Consider the following 21801-nt stretch of genomic DNA (forward strand, 5'->3'; position numbering starts at 1 on the left):
CTGCCTCATCGTTCGCTAACTACGATGCTCATCATTTTTGGAACGAAGAGCCCGCCGCAAACTATGTCAAGCTAAAATCAAAAACATTGTCTGCGAATGAGGATTAGACATGACATATCCTAATTCTTATATCAGGCGAAGTATTATGGAGAGACAATGGAATGTTTTTACCACCCACCACCGGACGCGATAATTCTCTGGTCCGAGAATTCTATGCAAACCTTAAAGTCCGACATGAGGGCTTCAAGTTACTAGTACGTGGCTAACGACACTACAAGAAAATCTAGTTTTCGCAGCATGGTATCAACGGCGTACATTAAAAGCAAGCCGCGGATATTACTTTTTACGGCGTGCACAAATATGTGGGCTATTAATATTGTCAAACCTTATAAAAATGACATCGTGCATTAAATGCATGCTACAAATGTTACTTTTTGTGGCGTGCATTTAAATGTGCGATGTTGATAATATTATATTAACTACAGCATGCATTAATGCACGCTGCTAATTTTTTTTTAACGGCGTGCAGCAATTATCCCGCTGCTGAAAATTAAATACTTAATATTGGACAAAACAAAGAGATACACGCAAAAACTTAACATCTTCTCACTCCTCCGATTTCCATTCCCGATTCATCTTCTTCATTTTTTTCTCACCATTTTCGCAGCTTGAATTGGGCGTATCTTATTTGTTTGTGGCCGGTTTTCAAAAGCGAAAGTAGATTGGGAATCCTCTCGACGAGAGATATCTAGTGATACGCATTTTCCTAAGTTTTAAGTGCATCCTGTCGGCCCGATTTTCGGAAGCCGTCCGTTCCACCGCCCCTTGCCGTCTCCGACCACCGTCTAGCTTAGGAGAAAGGTTTTCTAATTGTTTGGAGCTCTATCTCGTAGCCTAGAAGGTATTATTCGAATTGTAGGGTTTCGAAATTTAGGGCTTTTGGTTCATTCGAATTTATACGATTGATATTTGTTTAGTTATTGGTTTTGGGTACCATAATTGAGATGATTGAAGTTATTGGTTATTTTTCAGAATTGTTTTAGACTTAATTTCGAATTTCCAGATTTATTAAGTTGGGATTTTTGAATTTTAGAGTTGTTTAATCATTATTTAGATGTTTAGATGCTTTAGAAAATATAAATGTGAATTTTTGAAATTTGTAGGAATTTTTGTGCTTTGCATTTAGAAAATTTGTGCTTTGCATTTGGAAATCTGTTTACATTAGTTTTATTGGCTTGTTTGGTTCGCAGAGGGAATGGGCACAGCCGGATGGAGGGCATCTAAGAGTTCAACTTATTACAAGAAGGGGGATTATGTTCCAGGTTTGAAGGTGAGTTATGCTTTTCTACAGTGTACCAATTGCAAAATTCATTGTTAAATGACGGACCCTTTTGCGGTATAGTTTAAGGATATTGGAATTTGAAAGGGACCTGTTTTTGTTTATGTTTATAACTTGAAGAGTTGACAAATGAATATAAACGAGTGTGCTGAGAAGAATGCATCAAATCTATTTCTTGTTTTAAACTTCCAAATTTCGCATCCCTGATATGAAACTAGATTAGTGTGAAAAATATATGATTTTGATTAATTATGGAGGCAGTGTTATATTTTATAATATGAGTTATGATGAATTTTGAATTTGAGTAATTGAGTCCAGATGGAAGGACGTTGAGGCGCAGAAGGCAGAGGACGAGTTATCGAAAAAGTTGTCATGTTAGGGGATATGTAAAAATTGTATTTATTTTTCTATTGTTGCTTACTTCTTGTCCTTAGCATGGAATTTGAGTTATCAACGTTCTCTTTTGTGGCTCAAGTGGTTATATATAATAAAATATATATTCATTCCTCTTGTAAGTGAATCTAATAGTTTGCCATCGTTCCTTAATTCTTATTATCATATGAATTGATGATGATAAATATTACAAAAATGAAATCTTGAAGTTGGGATTTGTATATAAGATAATACGTACTGACTGCGGATTTCAACTACTGCAAAGATAAAGATATGTGATGGTTGTGTGTATGGGACAAGAAATGCAATGGAATATATCCAAAAGCAACAGAATGCATGTTGTTCTTCCTCAGCTTCAAGTTTGGCTTCTAAAGTTGGAAATCGGTAGGCATTTTCTGCTCCCAAATCTGATAATTAATCCACCTAACCGTGGTTAATGAATTTTAATCCCATTTCATCATGTTATAGCACTTAATATATCAATTTGCACTTGGATTTGTGGTTTTTTTTCTCTGTTGAATATTTGGCTTATTTTCTCGAGGACATATTAGCCTAAATTGCGTTTCTGATGTTATATGAATCTGTCTCGTTGGGTGTGATATCTAGATTTAGAAATTTTTATACCACACGATGCTTTTATGGTTCTATAATATATATGCATGTCAAGGAAAAAAATACTTAAAAGAGTTTCCACTACTCAAAAGATAGATCATAGATATTGTTATATGCATTGTTATACATGTGTTTACTAGTTATTCCATTTTAAGTAGCTAACTTGTATTCCACATTATTTTTTTCTCATGGGCTGTCAAATTTTCATATTACCTTATTTTGATTTTAAGTCATGAGTTGTGGCTGATGTGATGGTATTTTCATATGTTTGATTGAGTTAATTTGTGATGATTATGTGTATTTTTATTGGCTAATTCATGTTATAGTTCCTAATCATTGTATGTGATTTGATACAGGAAAAGAGAAGAAATGGAGCTAAAGATGGAAGGAAAGTGCTAGATAGGAGAAGAATTACGAAGAAGCAATGGTCAGAAAATCATTTTTAATTTTAGAAAAATCTAAATCCGATCTCCACCATTCAGAATAAAGTTCAAGATGTTTTAAAGCAGCTGTCCAAATTTCAGCTCAATTCGACGACTAGATCTCCGGATATGAATTTTTCAAAATCGCTGCTCGCAGAAAACAAAAGTCGCGCTCGATCCGTCAAACTCAACGGATCGAGCGCGAGAAAGAATTTTCAAACAGCAAGTTGGATATTTTTGCGCGCTCGATCCATCCAACTCAACGGATCGAGCGCGCCCATGAGAACGCGCAGGCAGTAGGCTCGTATATTTTCTGGCGCTCGATCCTCCCAACTCGCGCAATCGAGCGCGACGACTTTTCCTGAAAATTTTAGTAAATTAGGAAACTTATTTCTTTAGGACTCTTGTCATATTTAAGGGTTTTTATCTCGATTTTTAGGGGAATTCTGGATGGCATTAAGCAAGAGAAACACATTGGCGGCTAGGTTTCTTCTTTTCTTTTCTTAGATTTAATTTTTTTTCATGAATTTTTCTAGAAAATTCATGAATCGTTGTGGCTAAGTTTTAGTACTTGGTTGAGGAAGACGAACCCATGATTTTATTCAAATTGTGAGATTCAGTTTTATTTTGTTTAATTCCAAATTGTGTATCAAAAGTTGTTTTGGATTGATTGCCATGCTTGTATGTGAGATTTTAGGATTGATCACCTTAGAATTTTGCTATACAATCTATTGCTAAATTAGAATTCAAATCTGTAATTGTTTGAATCATCTAATATGTGAAGCAACTGCGTTTAATATTTTCTGCTGTTGAATTTGTTAAATCGTAGGAACAACAATTGACTAGATTAAATACAATCGCTGGTATTTGTGTTGTCTAGATTCATCAGTTTTACTCATTTGAATGCTACCGTGGATTTAAATCTAATCGTTGGTATTGGGTTAATTTATGGGGTAATGGTTAACTTAGAACGCTGTGTCTAGTTAACTAAAATTAAGGTGAAACAGGAATTAAATTTTCAATGATGAATATTCAATGTGAATTAATTATTTTTAGGGGATCGATGATTGAATGAATAATTTCAAGGATGTAGTCGATCGATACCAAGTCTAGTTAGTTTATTGATCTTTCTTATTTTAATTCTTGCATAGTAGTTAGTAAAATCTCAAAAACCCCTTTATTTTATTTTAGAACACTTTTAAATTTTACTTTTTTCGTGAGAACGATCCCTACTCATACTACTGCATATTTTGTTATCTGATTTGAGTTGGGTAATTTGGGCTTGACACGACTTAGCGATACCAGTGGCTATCTTGATACTGTCAACCTCAACCTCAAACCAATGTTCAGTATCAAGCTTGATTCAAGGAGAGGAAACGGTGATTAACGTACAGGGAAGGAACATTTGTGGTTAATCCATCTTTTGGAGAAGCTGAGAAACGAAGTAAATCTTCTATTCACTTGAAAAATCCTGTAGGCCAGATAAAGTAAATGCAATTTATAAAACCAGCATGAATTGTGCAGTTATGTTTTTTGCGTTAATGATTTAAGAACGTTTTCTCTATCATAGTTATACTTGTGAGGTTGTTTCAGTTCATTCTATTATGCTATTTGTAGCATGCATCACCGTAGTCATTGTGTAACAATTTGTTTATGAATGATAAGTGTATTTTATGCACTTAATTTATATATGATTTTAATTGTTAAATGTTTGTTTCGAGCAGATTTATGCGGAGTTTTGTTGTTTTTGTGCTTACAGAGAATTAATGAATTATTGTGGAAAAGAGAAGAAAATAAGAATTTAGGAAGAGAAAGGAATTAAAAGAAAATAAGAAGAATAAGTAAAGGAAAAGAAAAGAAGAGAACAGGAGAAGGAAATGTGAGAAAAGTAATTGGGCTTATGTTATTGGGCCTTGATAGAAATTGTTAGCGCTTAATGTTAGCGCTAAAGATTTAAGTAAAGAGCTAACGCGCTTGTCAAGTGAAGGCGAGGAGATTGGATTCCAGAAGACTATGCGCGCTCGCCTGGATTGTGAAGCGCCGGAAATTTTTATCGGAATGAAAGTTTCTATTTTCTTGGGCTTTATTCTTGGGCTTTTGTACAACGATATAAAAGAGATTTTTATCAGATGAGGGGAGAGGGGGGAGCCGCCACAACACATTAGAATATCAGAGAATTGATCGTGATTTGCTGAGGATTTTCTGGAGCTTTAACTTGAAGAACAAAGACGGAGTTCGATAGACCGGACACGGCGTCGACGACGGATTTGTTTTCTATCTTTTATTTAATTCTGAATATGTTTAGATTTATGAACATGTTTTATTTTATTCATAATTTTATTATGAACTAAATTTTTAGAGTCTAGAGGTCGGATGGAACCTGATGTAAACACTTTCATGAATTCTTGGTTTTATTGGATTGAGTTTATTCTAGATTAATTGTTTTTTCTAGAATTGATTGTCTTTTCAATTATCTTATCAATAATTGATTTGTAATATTTATTTGAAATCTGGCACTCGGGAGAGGAGATTTTGAATAGGACAAATATAAAATACACTGTTAATTATTTATATCGCTCGGGAGAGTGTATAACTTTAACAGAGCTTTTAAAGAGAACATAGTTTTGAATTGATCACTGTAAGTAGATTCTTAATAGGGATATTGGAATTGAATTGTATTTGATATATTTTATTCGGCACTCGGGAGAGGGAATAATACACTTAAGTGTTCTTGGCTATTAATTGATTGAAATTCATGAAGATTAATTAATTAGGATTGATTGTTGTTGAAACCAGGTGAAATCTATACCTCTAGACCATTTTTCTCTGATTGATATTTTAATCTGAAAGTTGTGTGCGTGCTTTTAAATCTCTTAATTATTTTATTTTACTGCAAAATTCTCAAAGTTTGATTTTCTAGATAAAGTTTGGACTATTTTAATTACAAGCACTGAATATTTTCAAATTACTCCCTGCGGGATCGATATCTGATTTAATCAGTATATTAAAACTTGACACTCGTACGCTTGCGAGAAATTTTCACAACAAGTTTTTGGCGCCGTTGCCGGGGAGTAAATTTTGATTATTTTTTAGTCTTGTTACCAATTAGTCTAGATTTTAATTTAGAGTTTTTATTTTATTTTTAAGTTACTAATTAATTGCGTCTTATTTTTAATTGCAGTTTATGCGACGATCTCAAAGTGAAAATTCTCTACTTTTTGAGCCGGAGATCGAACCCACTGCACGTGCTTTAAGAAGAGCTAGAAGAGAAGAATTAAGGCACATGGCTGAAGAAGAAGCACAACAAGCTCCCCTGATACCAATTAGAGATCACTTCAGGCCGACGATCTAGGCTCACTATTCTGGAATCGCTCGAGGAACCATCAATGCAAACAATTTCGAGTTGAAACCTGCTTTGATCAACATGGTTCAATCGAACCAATTTAATGGGAGTTCCACAGCTGATCCTCACTTGCATCTCAGGACCTTTTTAGAAATTACTAATACGGTAAAATTTAACGGTGTTCCTGAGGATATTATTCGCTTACGCTTGTTTCTGTTTTCTCTCAGGGATCAAGCCAGAAGTTGGTTGCAATCACTGCCGCTTGGAAGTATCACTACTTGGGAGGGGATGACACAAAAATTTCTTGCGAAATATTTTCCACCTGCCAAAACCACCCAACTGAAGATAGAGATCAGCACATTCAGGCAGATGGACTCTGAACAGCTCTACGAGGCGTGGGAAAGGTATAAATAATTACTTAGACGTTGTCCTAACCACAATTTTGCAGATTGGGAACAGATCGAGTGGTTTTACAACGGACTGAATGCGCCTACGAGAATGAATGTGGATTCTGCGGCTGGAGGTACTATATTTGCGAAGGATCATGTTCAAGCTTATGATATGTTGGAGGAGATGATGGTTAATCGTTTTCAATGGCCATCTGAGCGTATAGGAGTAAAGAAGCCAGCTGGAGTGTATGCTGTGGATCCTTTCACGTCTATCACTGCTCAATTATCTGCACTGACTACACAGGTAGCTTCTTTGAATAAGATTCATGTTGCAGATTCAACTGGAGTTGAAGGAACACATGCCATAGAGGAAGTTAATTATATTTCTCCTAATGGCTACCGAGGTTATGGAGATTACAGAGGTAACCCTGTCCCAAATACCTATCATCCTAGCTTGCGTAATCATGAAAATTTTTCGTATGCTAACAATAGAAATGTGTTGAATCCTCCGGGGTTCAATGGAAACAAGGATGAGGGTAAGCAGTCTTTGGAGGATGTGGTTAGTACTTTTGTTCAGGAATCAGGTAAGAGGATGGCGAGAACTGAATCTCGTCTCGACAGCTTGGAGACGCACATGGCCAACATGGGTGTTGTACTTCAATCCATGGAGACTAGCATCGGGCAGTTGGCGAACGCACTGAAGGATAATAATAGAGGCCAGTTTCCAAGCAACACTGAGATAAATCCCAAGGAGCAGTGCAATGCCATAGAGTTGAGGAGTGGAAAAGAACCTGAAGTCCAAGCACATGCTATTGAAGAGGAGAAAGAGAAGGAGCCTAAACCTGACCCAAAACCGATGTACAAACCGCCACTCCCCTACCCGCAGAGGTTCAAGAAGAAATCATTGGACGAGCAGTTCTCCAAGTTCTTGGAGATTTTCAAGAAAATTCACATCAACATCCCCTTTGCTGAAGCTTTGGAGCAAATGCCGAACTACGCAAAATTCATCAAGGAGATGATGTCCAAGAAAAAGAGACTGCTAGAGAACGAGGTGGTCAATTTGACTGAAGAGTGCAGTGCAGTGCTGCAAAAGAAGATGCCACAAAAGCTTAAGGATCCAGGGAGTTTTACTATTCCTTGTTCTATTGGCTCTTCTTATTTTAATAATGCACTTTGTGATTTAGGGGCCAGTATTAATTTAATGCCATTATCTATTTACAGGGCCTTGGCGTTGGGAGACATGAAATCAACTAAGATTTCATTGCAATTGGCGGATAGAAGCATTAAATATCCACTAGGAATTGTTGAAGATGTTCTAGTCAAGGTGGATAAATTCATCTTTCCAGCGGATTTTGTGGTATTGGATATAGATGTAGATCATGGTGCTCCGCTCATTTTTGGGAGACCATTCTTGGCCACGGCGGATGCAAAAATTGAAGTGATGAAAGGGGAGTTGTCGATGGGTGTGGAGTACGAACGAGTGGTCTTTAACATATTCACGAAAGCATCTAATCCACCCATCGAAGAATTATGCTTAATTGAACCGGTTGTGAAGTTTGAGTGCTGTCAAAGAGCTGATTTTGCAGTTGATTCATCGAAGGAGAAAGCGCCAAATTTACTACCAAAGAAAGCCACGAAGAACAAGAAAACAAAATTTAAAAGACGGTTCGTGGAATTTATTTGGCGAGTGAAAGAGAAAGGGAAGAATTAATCCGGTGAAAGTCGGGCTGACGACTATTAACCAAGCGCTTTTTGGGAGGCAACCCAAAATCTTTATTTTTTGCTTTAATTTTTCATTTTAGTTAATTAGTTAATTTTGTTTTTTTTAAATGCATATTATTTGAGAATTTTGGAGGCCTGATATTACAAAAAATTTAAATTTTTCAGGATTTTGACTTGTGGCAGTGGCTTATGCGCGCTTGCCCAAGATTTGAGGCGCCCGCTCAAGATTTTGGAGTTGATAACAGAGGCTCATGCGTGCCCGCCTCACCTCTACGCATACTTAAGTGCACAACACATGCGCTATCGCGCTCACCATTCGCGCATAACTCAGCCCACCATCCGCGCTTCCACCTGCGATAACGCGCTCCAAGCGTTCCCATCAGCGCTAGAACGAAGCGCCATCGCGCTCCAAGCTTCCCGAACAGCACATCTTCTCATCCCTACCATGCTCAGTTCAGCAACTCCCAACAGCAATCGTTGCGCGAACCAGCTGCTCTTTCCCTGCGCAAAAAACCACCATTAGCGCCTCACCCCACTTCCATGAGCTAACAAGATTTCCAGCTGCTTCACCTCCTGAAATCGCGCAGCCAACATACCAACAACACTTGAATTCATGCGACAACGAGCATCCACATTAGCCTCTCATTCTTGCTTCAACAGCATCTGATGCTTGCTGTAACGCCCCCACTATATCAAGACGGGTCTTTTCAGCATGCTTATGTCCTCACTCACACGTACCCTGGAAAACTTCCCAGGGGGTCACCCATCCTATAATTGCCCTAAGTCAAGCACGCTTAACTTTGGAGTTCTTATGTGATGAGCTTTCGAAAAGAAGATGCACCTTCTTGATATGAATAGTACATATGAAATCTTTTAAGCCCTCCTCAACCATGTAGTCCCATACCTACACAGTCTCAGAATCCCTCTCATTTCGGCACGGAATCGGTTCATTCATTTCTCCCTCCGCCTAAAAGCCTACCAGGAGCCGCTCATTGTCCGTGCAACCTCTTGGCACCGGCGATCACTCCCTGCCTCTTCAGCCCCGGGCGTCACATGCCCACCAGCTTTCGCTTGGTTCGTCCCCGAACCATACCGTACTAAGAGAGGTCGGCTCTGATACCATTTGTAACGACCCACTATATCAAGACGGGTCTTTTCAGCGTGCTTATGTTCTCACTCACATGCACCCTGGAAAACTTTCCAGGGGGTCACCCATCCTATAATTGCCCTAAGTCAAGCACGCTTAACTTTGAAGTTCTTATGTGATGAACTTCCGAAAAGAAGATGCACCTTCTTGATATGAATAGTACATATGAAATCTTTTAAGCCCTCCTCAACCATGTAGTCCCATACCTACACAGTCTCAGAATCCCTCTCATTCCGGCACGGGATCGGTTCATTCATTTCCCCCTCCGCCTAGAAGCCTACCAGGAGCCGCTCATTGTCCGTGCAACCTCTTGGAACCGGCGATCACTCCCTGCCTCTTCAGCCCCGGGAGTCACACTTGCCATGCCCCGCACCCTTCTTATTATTCCATACATTAAGCGAGTTATTTTGTTTTGATTGCTTCGGGATTTAATTGTATATTATCTTATAGTGTGCATGTCTCCTTCAGGTTCACTTGGATGTTCATGTTGTGCGTCTTCAATTCCCTCCGATGATCGGTTTCTGATGGTGTTCTACATGCTAGATATTATTTTTTCACGACCATAATGGTTACGCCGAGTACTGATGCTCGGTGTAGAAGGTACGTATCCCGTATTCATTTTTATTGTTTTTTATCATTAGGGACAATGATTACATTAAGTTTGGGGGGGGGGGGGGGGTGAATCAATGTTTGATTTAGTTGGTTGGTTGAGTAGTTGAATTTTATTGTGTGCTTCATAGATTAAATTTTTGTTGAGTTTGAAAAGAAGTTGAGAAATAATTGGATGCATGGCTGAAAAATTTTTGTTTTGTGCTATAACTGAAATCCATGACTGTCTGCCTATCTGACAAATATTTTTGAGAAAATGGAACCAATTAGATGAACAATTTCCTATATACTCTGTGATTAATACTTGAATCTGATTTTTGAAACATACAAACATAGATATGATTGAGGCATTGTTTGAATTTTTGGGCCTGATTTTATTGAAAATTTTTTATCTTTTGTCGCCTATTTGAGCTTACACTTATATGAGTACATTGAGGTACAGAAAAATCTGAAATTTGTTGAAAAATCATCTTTTACTGCTGATGATTATTTTTTCTGCACTGATTGAATTTGTATGATTTAATTGTGGATTGAGATTTGTCTAGAACTAGTTTGAACACTCTTCGAGGCGAAATACGGGCAATACTAAGATTAGGAATGATTTAGGCAATTTTTCTGAATGAGTTTGAGCCTTTCAAGCTACCTTATTAATATGTTATCCCTAGTACCTTGTTTGAGCTTTAATTGAAAATCGAATGGCATGCATGTAAACGTGTGATTAAACCCCCATTCGTCATTATTTCAAGGTCCTACATTGACTACCTGAATAGCCTAAACACTATTTCCTACCTTTAAGGGAGTAAGTTGAATTCTAAAATGTTAGATGCTCCTAGTTTTTATTTGTGAAAAATGGATTGGTGTGGTGGATGAATTGAAAAGATGAAAAGAGGTAGTAGAAAAGAAAGAAGAAAAAAAAAATTGATTGAAAAAAATTGTGAAAGAATTTGTGACGTGAAAAAGTTGAAAATCAATGAAGTGAAGAAAGAAAAATATGTGTTTGTGAATGAAAAGGAGTCGAAATTTGAGCATAAAATTATGAATTACTCCTTGTTTTTAATTCATATCCTTCATTTGTAGCCATGAGCGAGGCCTTAAATTATAAGCTGAATAAGTCCTATTGACCGAGTCTCAGTTGCCCAATATACTAGTGGAGAAGAGTTGCGAGAATTTAGCCTATGGACTGTTGATTGATGCTTTTAATGATTATAAATTTTGATCTAAACATGCACACACTATTATTCGTTGCATTAACCTAATTGTGAGTGTTTCTGATTAATATCATATTTGATCCTTGCTACCTTTTAAAGTCCTCATGATCTATGATTGTGTGAATTGAATTTGGATAATGGTGTTTTGAACTGAGTTGCGGAGATTGTGAGTTTATGAGGTTATTTTGTTCTGGCTGAAACTTTCAAGTGTTAGTTGGGTGTGATGGGATTGGATTTGAAAATTCTTTGAAATCATTGCTGATCTCATTGCTCCATAATATTTCTTGACTAGTCTTGTTGATTTTTGATGATATGAGTTTTTGGAAGATTAAGTGTTTTGGATTGTTTTGCTCGGGACTAGCAAAAGTCTAAGTTTGGGGGTATTTGATAAGTGTATTTTATGCACTTAATGAAAGAGTGGGTGCCCGGTGAGCCAACTTGTGGCTAAGAGCTTTTATGACTCTATGTATAAACAATATTTTGGTTAATATAATTTACACTTTTATAATGGCATTTACTTTATCTTTTATCATATTATTATGTTGTGACATACTATAAGATGTTTAGATGAAGACCTTGAATATACTATAGTGTATGTAAGATGTGGTAGCACATGGGGATGGCTATCATGAAACACTTCTTAAAGTCACTGTATATTCTAAACAGTTCCTAGTCGATTGAGCCGTCCGTTAATAAGGATAAGGATCGCTCGAGACGGAGACTAGCATTTGCGATGCCGAGTACCACGTTTCATTGGTATGAAACATAGAGATGTTCAAAGCATGCAAATGGATATTCATATGATGAATGATCGAACTACCCTATTCGGACTTTCCAAGTGGTTATCACTTATCGAGTGGATAAAGTCCGCGGTTTTGGTTGTACACCATTAGTCCTTACTACTTGAAACATCATTGAGACTCTATATGCTAGTACTGTACTTTGACTCGTTTACCGACTCTATTGGGGTCATCAGGTGTCGGGATTGGGTACAGTTACGACACATATAGGAGTCGATGCTTTGTTGTCAAGGATTCACCACATACTTGCGAGTGTGGATATCCTATGCAATCTGAGGAGATATTAGTGTGACGAATCTCTGGCCAGAGTACATGATGTGTTTTAGGTTACTTGGTTTCCTAATAGCACATGCGATGTCACTATTTGATCTTCAAGATGCATTGCATAGTTATCGAATCTCGAACGACTCTCGATTTACCAATGGTTGTTGATTCGATCGGGATATATGGATGAAGGGACCGTACTGTACGCTAACCAAAATCTATTGGTTCTTGCAGGCACTATCAGTGATAACTAGGGAATCATGGGGCGATGTCGCTAGGCTCTCTTACCATGATTCGATGGGCAAGTCGGAAATTGTTGTTCCGAGTCACAAGGAGTTGTGAGCCCACGGCTAGCTGTATCCCTGAACCATTGAGGGTCACACAAGTAATGGATTTCTAATCCTCATTGAGATAATTAAATTTAAAGAGTTAAATTTAGTGAATAAAGAAGTGGGACTTCTTATTTAAAAGTAGAGGGAGTAAAATTTCCTAAAATGACATAGTGATGGACATTTTTGGAAACCACTGAATTCGGATTCAGAAAATTTATCTTGACTTTAAAAGATGCAGAAATGGTTTCTGTGCACATTGGTGAAATTGGTTTATCAATCTGAGTCACGATGAATTTTATATTAATTTCTGAACATGCGGGCTTTGCTTGTCAGGTTTGAACTTATGACTAATGGGCCCTAAGCTGTTAACAGCCCACATTATAAATACGTTATTGCAGTACAGAAATTACACAGCACAAGGCATAATTTTCGAAAACCCTAGAGCTCTCTCTCTAGAGAAATCGGCCGGCCCCTCCCCTACTGTGTTCGAAAATTCAGTCTGTGAATTTTTGAATTTGCAGACTGATTTAACAGATCATATCTGTTCTATCTCTTCGTAGAAACTTCTGATAGACTTTCTAGTGCAGTCTATCAGAGGGATTAAACTTCTGTTCGTGGACCTGATTGAAGAATTGTTCGTTCATCAGTTCCTGGGATATACAACAAGAGCAGTTTAATCTGTTGGTGTCCATAATCTCGCTTCGAGATTTTAAGGTAAAATTTACATTGTTTAAATTTTATGTTATCAATTTTAATCGTAGGAATTTGATTCCCATATGGAATCATTCCATATAAAATTTTAAAACTTCCGCTGCAACGGGTATCACTTTCTTTTTCGATCCGGAGAACGACCGTGTTCCAATAGTGGTATCAGATCCAGGCTGTTCTCGGATTTTACGATTAAAATTTTATCGATTGTACAAAGCCTCGATTTTTCAGAAAAATAAAACGGAAAAGAAAAGAAAAAAAAAATATTTTCGGGGCTGCCCGAAGGCAGCGAGCAGCGCCGCGCGCAGATGGGCTGCACGCAGCAGCCCTGCGCGAGCTAGGGCAAGCGTTGCCCTAGCCCGCGCAGCTGGGCTGGACGGGCAGCCCGGGATTGTCCCGGGCTGCCCAGAATTTTTTTTTTTTTATTAAAAATAATTTTTTTCTTGAATTATGAATTCTAGCCCAAAATGGTTTTGGGCCCAGTTTTTGGCCCGATTGAAAATTGTTTCAGTTGGTCCACGAGGCAATGGGTCAAAATTGTTTGAGCCCAAAATTTTTTAAGAAAATTAATTTTTGGATAAATTTTGAATTTTGGAAATTTATAAATTTAATCCAATAAATTAAATCTTTAATTATTAATTTTGGTACAATTGATAATAAAATATGATTTTATGTATAAAATTTGATTTTATATGTAAAATATGATTTTATGGATAAACTAGATAAAATATGATTTTATATATAAAATAAGATTTTATGTATGAAATATGATTTTATCTATTTATATTTATTGCCATTGCATGATATCCAATAAATTAATTTTTGAATTAAATATTATTGGATAAGGATGATCGATTGCCATGACCAATATTATAGGTGTATGTTAGGTTGTTTACATTTGACTTTATTATTGATTGTTGGGTTTTATTAATGGGCCTGGTTTATGGCCCAAATTTGATTTTATCATTTGTAATAAAAGTGGGTCTGGTTTATGGCCCGTTCCCACCCCTATAATGTATCCCTTTATTTGTCATAGTAATTTATTGTAAATTCATTAGAAATAGTGGGAGATTTTGAAGATGGAGGTGGGACCAGCAAGCAATGATAAAGACTGAAGAAATGTAAATTGGAAGCACAATGTAATAGGATTGCATTGCATACTTGCATATCACCTAGGATTGAACTTAGACTCGTGATTGGCAACCACGGGTCGATTAGTAATGGAATCGATCATCCTAAAATATAATATATGATATTATCGTTGTATGCATGTTTAGACTAAATTGTATGAATCTCGCAAGCATACAAATTTTAAATGATGAGACAAAATTTCAAAATTAAAAATCCCTCATTTTAAATATGATTTAAAATTGATATCAAGATAAATAAAGGAAATTTAAATATTGTTTAAATGTTCCTACCTTTCATCAACGATCAATGTATGAGATGCTACCCGCGGATACGGTCCGGCTCATATTATTGGGGGGCCCGTTCGTCGGAAAGTTGTACATTGGATCGACACATGTTGTAAGTTGGATGGAACTCCCATGGGATTGGCTCATATTATTGGGGATCCACATGGCGACCGTCCATCACAACTTAATATTGATGGGTCATCTTGGCGTGTCACAATAAACGGCGTCATATTATTGGGCCCTTATTGGACATGAGGTAAAAACATGGAGGTTGCTTTGGAAGCAATTGGGCTCTACCATTTGAAAATTATGGTTGGCTGATATTATTCGGGACTATAGTTTGTCAATTGAACTCCATGTTCTCACTAAAAAAAATGTTTCTCGTCTTTCACTAGAGGGTAGTGAAATCGTTAAAATAGTGGAAGTGAGATTCATAAAATAAATTTCGCCTTATTTTATGTCTTAGTAAATTAATTAAACAATCACTGATTATTGTCTGTTTCTTTTTAGTATTTCATTAAGATGAATTCGCGCAATCCACTATTCTCTATTCTCGAACAAAACAAACTGACTGGCGCAAACTATACGGAATGATTCCGTAAGTTGAAGATTGTCTTGACCTCGGAGAAGATGTTCTACGTGTTAGAAAAATCTCCTCCAAAGGAAGCACCAGCTGATATAAGTCCGAATGAGTTGGCCAAACTTGATAAATGGTGGGACCATGATATCAAGTCCAAATGCTATATGCAAGCTTCGATGTCTGATGAACTCCAGAGGCGATTTGAGGATACCGTGAATGCTGCTGACATTCACGCACAACTCAAGGAACTTTTTGGGGCTCAATCGAGAGCTGAGAGGTTCGCTACTGTAAAAGAGTTAATGATGTGTCGCATGCGTGAAGGGACTTCGGTCCGTGATCATGGGGTACGCGTGATTTGGCTCATTCAGAAGTTGGTAACGCTTGAATTGGTATTGGAGCATGAACTCAATGTGGACTTATTACTTCTCTCTCTTCCTTCATCGTTTGACGGTTTTGTGGTGAATTTCAATATGAACAAGATAGAGGCCTCCCTTGAAGAGATGGTCAATATGCTTGTAACTTATGAAGCCACTTTAAAGAAGGATAAACCGGTTCTCTTGGTGGGCTCCTCTTCTTCTGTTAAGAAGGGGCCAAGTACAAAGGGTAAGAAACGTTCTGCCCCATCCAAGAAAACCGGACCCGAGAAGAAGAACAAGACAAAGGCTTCAAACATGGAAAAATCCAGGGATGTTTGCCATCACTGCAAGAAACCCGGTCATTGGAAACGTAACTGCAAGGAATATCTTGAGCGGTTGCAAACTGCGAAGGGTATGTTTTATATTGAAATAAATGTTTCACTTAATACTACTTCTTGGGTATTGGATACCGGATGTGGATCTCACATTTGCAATGATTTGCAGGTGATGACAAGAAGTCGTAAGCTTAGGATGGGTGAGACCCAGCTGAGGCTCGAAAATGGTTCTAGAGTTGAAGCCAAAGCTGTGGGAGACGTTTATTTAATTTTGCAGAACGATTTTAAGTTACTTTTGAGAGATGTTTTATTTGTTCCAGACTTGATTAAAAACATTATTTCTGTTTCTATGCTTGATAGAGATGGTTTTTCTTGCAATTTTGTGAATGTGATTTGCAATATTTACAAGAATGAATGTTTGATTGGAAATGGACAACTTGAAAACGATCTATATAACTTAAAATTAAAAGACGTTCCAATAAATTATGTTGATAAACCGGTAACAACGAACAAAAGCAAAATCGATAGTCAAAACCCGGCAAACCTTTGGCATGCTAGGCTAGGTCATATTTCCTCAAGGAGGATGAACAAGCTAGTGGGAGAGGGCATGTTTGATATGTCTGATATTAACTCTCTACCTACTTGTCAGTCCTGCCTGAAAGAAAAATGACTAAATCTCCTTTCAAAGGAAAACCTGAGCGTAGTCAAAATCTATTGGATTTGATCCATACAGATGTTTGCGGACCATTTAGTATTGGTACAAAATTTGGTCACACCTACTTCATTACTTTTACTGATGATTATTCTAGGTATGGGTACTTATATTTGATGAAATATAAGTCTGAATCATTTGAAAAGTTCAAAGAATTCAAGGCTGAAGTAGAAAACAAACTAGGTAAGAGTATTAAAGCACTTCGATTGGATCGAGGTGGAGAATACTTGAGTACCGAGTTTTTGAGCTATCTAAAAGAGAATGGGATTCTCTCTCAGTGGAATCCTCCTATGACACCTCAGCTGAATGGAGTTTCGGAGCGCCGCAATCGAACATTGTTGGACATGGTTCGATCTATGATGAGCTTCACTGAGCTCCCACCTTTGTTTTGGGGCTATGCTCTTGAAATGGCGGTATTGTTGTTGAACAACGTCCACACTAAAGCAGTGAACAAAACACCATACAAGTTATGGAATGGCAAAGCTCCTAAGTATTCGTACTTGAGGATTTGGGGATGTCCTGGTTACGTGAAGCAGACAGTGGGAGATAAGTTGGATAGTCGATCCACCTTATGTTATTTTGTAGGGTATTCGAAGAATTCAATCGGATATTATTTCTATCATCCTACTGAAACAAAAGTGTTTGTTTCAAGGAATGCCACCTTCTTGGAGAAGGAGTTCTTATTGGATAAGAAAGGAAATATGATGGAACTCGAAGAAATTCGAGAAGAATCCGAGATACAAAATAATGATCCTACACCTCAGGAACCATTGATTGACACGCCTATTACTAGAAGATCCGAGAGGACTTATAGGCCTCCTATTAGATATGGTCTTCTTCTTGAAGGGGATCAAAGTGAACCCGACATTGGATGTGATCCAAGAAACTTGAAGGAAGCAATTTCTGATGCGGATTCGAATTTATGGCTTGAAGCTATGCAGTCGGAAATAGATTCGATGCATACAAACCAAGTTTGGTCTTTAGTAGATCCTCCCGATGGAATTGTTCCAATAGGGTGTAAATGGATCTATAAGAGAAAACTTGGGCCTGATGGAAAGGTACTGAACTACAAGGCACGATTGGTGGCAAAAGGTTATACTCAAAGACAAGGAGTTGACTATGATGAAACTTTTTCACCAGTCGCAATGTTCAAGTCCATAAGAATCCTTATTGCCATAGCAGCATGGTATGACTATGAGATATGGCAAATGGATGTGAAGACTGCATTTCTTAATGGAAACATTAAGGAAGAAATCTATATGATGCAGCCCGAGGGATTCACATCCATGGGAAGCGAGCATAAGGTATGCAAGCTTCAGAGATCGATCTATGGTCTCAAACAAGCATCAAGAAGTTGGAACCAGAAATTAGATGAAACAATAAAGGATTTTGGTTTCATCAAGAACCCGGAGGAACCGTGCGTGCACAAGAAAGTAGTTAAGGATGCTGTGACATTCTTAGTACTTTATGTTGATGACATCTTACTCATTGGGAATGATGTAGGTATGTTGCAGTCAACAAAGATATGGTTATCAGGTAGATTCTCGATGAAGGATTTGGGTGAGGCGTCCTATATTCTAGGGATACAGATCTATAGAGATAGATCTAAGAGAATGATAGGACTTACTCAAGCTACCTACATCGACACTATATTGAAAAGGTTTTCAATGGATGAGTCCAAGAGAGGACATCTACCTATGTGTCATGGAGTCTCTCTATCCAAGTCTATGTGTCCCAAGACTGACGAAAAGATAGAGAAAATGACACACATACCATATGAAAGAGTAGGTGCCCGGTGAGCCAACTTGTGGCTAAGGGCTTTGATGACTCTTTGTATAAACAATCTTTTGTTTAATATAATTTACACTTTTATTAATGGCAATGACTTTATCTTTCTTCATATTGTTATATTGTGATATACTATTGTTGTTTTGATAAAGACCTTGAATATACTATAGTGTATGTAAGATGTGGTAGAACATGGGGATGTCTATCATGAAACACATCTTATAGTCACTGTATATTCTAAACTGTTCCTAGTCGATTGAGCCGTCCGATAATAAGGATAAGGATCGCTCGAGTTTGAGACTAGCATTTGCGATGCAGAGTACCACGTTTCATTGGTAAGGAACATAGAGATGTTCGAAGCATGCAAATGGATATTCATACGATGAATGATCGAACTACCCTATCCGGACTTTCCAAGTGGTTATCACTTATCGAGTGGATAAAGTCCGCGGTTTTGGTTGTACACCATTAGTCCTTACTACTTGAAACATCATTGAGACTCTATATGCTAGTACTGTGCTTTGACTCGTTTACCGACTCTATTGGGGTCATCAGGTATCGGGATTGGGTACAGTTACAACACATATAGGAGTCGATGCTTTGTTGTCAAGGATTCACCACATACTTGCGAGTGTGGATATCCTATGCGATCTGAGGAGATATTAGTGTGACGAATCTCTGGCCAGAGTACATGATGTGATTTAAGAAATGGTTTCTTAGTAGCACATGCGATGTCACTATTTGATCTTCAAGATGTATTGCATAGTTATCGAATCTCGAGCGACTCTCGATATACCAATGGTTGTTGATTCGATCGGGATATATGGATGAAGGGACCGTACTGTACGCTAACCAAAATCTATTGGTTCTTGTAGGCACTATCAGTGATACCTAGGGAATCATGGGGCGATGTTGCTAGACGCTCTTACCATGATTCGATGGGCAAGTCGGAAATTGTTGTTCCGAGTCACAAGGAGTTGTGAGCCCACGGCTAGCTGTATCCCTGAACCATTGAGGGTCACACAGTGTAATGAATTTTTAATCCCCGTTGAGATAGTTAAATTTAAAGAGTTAAATTTAATGAACGAAGAAGTTGGACTTCTTATTTAAGAGTAGAGGAGTAAGATTTCCAAAAATGACATAGGGATGACCATTTTTGGAAATCACTGAATTCGGATTCAGAAAAATTTATCTTGACTTTAAAAGGTGCAGAAATGGTTTCTGTGCACATTGGTGAAATCGGTTTATCAATCGGAGTCACGATGAATTTTATATTAATTTCTGAACATGCGGGCTTTGCTTGTCGGGCTTGAACTTATGACTAATGGGCCCTAAGCTGTTAGTGGCCTACATTATAAATAAGTTATTGCAGTACAGAAATTACATACAACAGGCCACAAGAATTTTCGAAAACCCTAGTTAATTTTCTAAAAAGTGGCCGCCCCCTCTCCCTCTGCTCGAGAAAAATCCAGCCTGTGATTTTGAATTACAGTCTGGTTTAACGGATCAAATTCGTTAATCTCTTCGTTGAAACTTCTGATAGATTTTCTAGTGCAATCTATCAGAGGGATTGAATATCCGTTCGTGGACCTGATTGAAGAACAGTTCGTCCATCAGTTCCAGGGATATACAACAAGAGCAAAGAAATCTGTTGGTGTCCAATAATCTCGATTCGAGATTGAGGTAAAAATTTTATAATCGTTATTTAATTTTTACACACACATAATTTAATCGTAAGGTTGATACCCATTATGGAATCGTTCCATATAAAATTTTTAAACTTCCGCTGCACCAGGTATCAATCATGATTGATCTGAACAAAGGTTCTCCTACAGTGGTATCAGAGACAGGTTGCTCAGATCAAGCGATTAAATTAATCGATTGTACAAAAAATTTTTTTTAGGACTCGGTTTTTGAAACAAAATAAATATTTTAAAATAAAAATATTTTTTTCGGGCAAAAACCCGGGCAGCGATGTGATCGCTGCCCTAGGGGCAGCCGGGCTGCCCGGCCCGACCCCATTAGGGCGCTTTTTTAATTTTTAAATTAAATTTTAATATGTTAAAATTCTATTTTTGGTCCGATCAAAAATTGTTTTTGATTGGTCCACGAGGCGTCGGATCGAATTGTTCGAGTCCAAAAATTTTAAAATTGATTTTTGGATAAATTTGAATTTTTGGAAAATTTTAATATTTTATCCTTAAATTGAATTTTGAAATTAATTATTTTTGGTACAATTGATGATAAGATATGATCTTATGGATATATTGAGTAAAATATGATTTTATGTATAAAATTGGATTTTATAGATAAAATATGATTTTATTTGATAAAAAGATAAAATATGATTTTGTATGTAAAATAAGATTTTATGTATGAAATATGATTTTATCCTTTTAAATTTAAATTGTCATTGCATGTTATCCAATAAATTAATTTTGAATTAAATGTTATTGGATAAGGATGATCGATTGCCATGACCAATTTTGTAGGTGTATGTTAGGAATTTACATTTGTTTTATTGTTGTTGGTTTTATTAATGAGCCTGGTTTATGGCCCAATATGAATGTCATATGTAATAAAAGTGGGCTTGGTTTATGGCCCGTTCCCACCCCTTAAAAATGTATCCCCTACTTGTCATTGTTATTTATTGTAAATACATTAGATTTAGTGGGAGATCAAGATTTGAAGATGGAGGTGGGCCCAGCAGACAATAAAGACAGAAGAAATGTAAATTGGAAGCAAATGTAATAGGATTGCATTGCATACTGCATATTACCTAGGATTGGACTAAGACTCGTGATTGGCAACCACGGGTCGATTAGAAATGGAATCGATCATCCTATATAATATGTGATATTATAGTTGTATGCATGTTTTAGACATAATTGTGTGAATCCGGCAAACATACAAAAATTTTAAAAATAATGAGATAAATTTTTATAATTAAAATCCCTCATTTTAAATATGATTTAAAATTGATATCAAGATAAATAAAGGAAATTTAAATTTGTTTAAATGTTCCTACCTTCCATCAACGATCAATGTATGAGATGCTACCCGCGGATACGGTCCGGCTCATATTATTGGGGGGGCCCGTTCGTCGGAAAGCTGTACATTGGATCGACACATGTTGTAAGTTGGGTGGAACTCCCATGGGATCGGCTCATATTATTGGGGGATCCACATGGCGACCGTCCATCACAACTTAATATTGATGGGTCATCTTGACATGTCACAATAAACGGCGTCATATTATTGGGCCCTTATTGGACATGAGGTAAAAACGTGGAGGTTGCTTTGGAAGCAATTGGGCTCTAACTTTTG

General features: G+C 37.3%; 1 protein-coding gene across 3 annotated transcripts in view; it reads left to right on the top strand.

Annotated features, from left to right (window-relative positions):
• The first annotated feature begins 593 nt into the window (after positions 1–593).
• The window catches only part of LOC140882454 (uncharacterized), a 40925-nt gene continuing 19717 nt past the window's right edge, over positions 594–21801 (top strand). The window contains exons 1-4 of one of the 3 annotated variants that reach the window (XR_012150214.1): positions 594–901; positions 1251–1330; positions 1998–2116; positions 2701–2771. Coding sequence is in view for 1 of the 3 variants with exons in the window: in XM_073288465.1 (XP_073144566.1) it covers positions 1256–1330; positions 2701–2771 (146 nt within the window). In the remaining 2 variants the exon portion in view is untranslated. Of the gene's footprint in view, positions 902–1250; positions 1331–1657; positions 1973–1997; positions 2117–2700; positions 2772–21801 lie in introns of those variants that run through there. The other 2 variants (XR_012150215.1, XM_073288465.1) reach the window with 2 other exon arrangements.

The sequence above is a fragment of the Henckelia pumila genome, chromosome 2, assembly GCF_033568475.1.
Source record: "Henckelia pumila isolate YLH828 chromosome 2, ASM3356847v2, whole genome shotgun sequence".
Lineage (NCBI taxonomy): Eukaryota > Viridiplantae > Streptophyta > Magnoliopsida > Lamiales > Gesneriaceae > Henckelia > Henckelia pumila.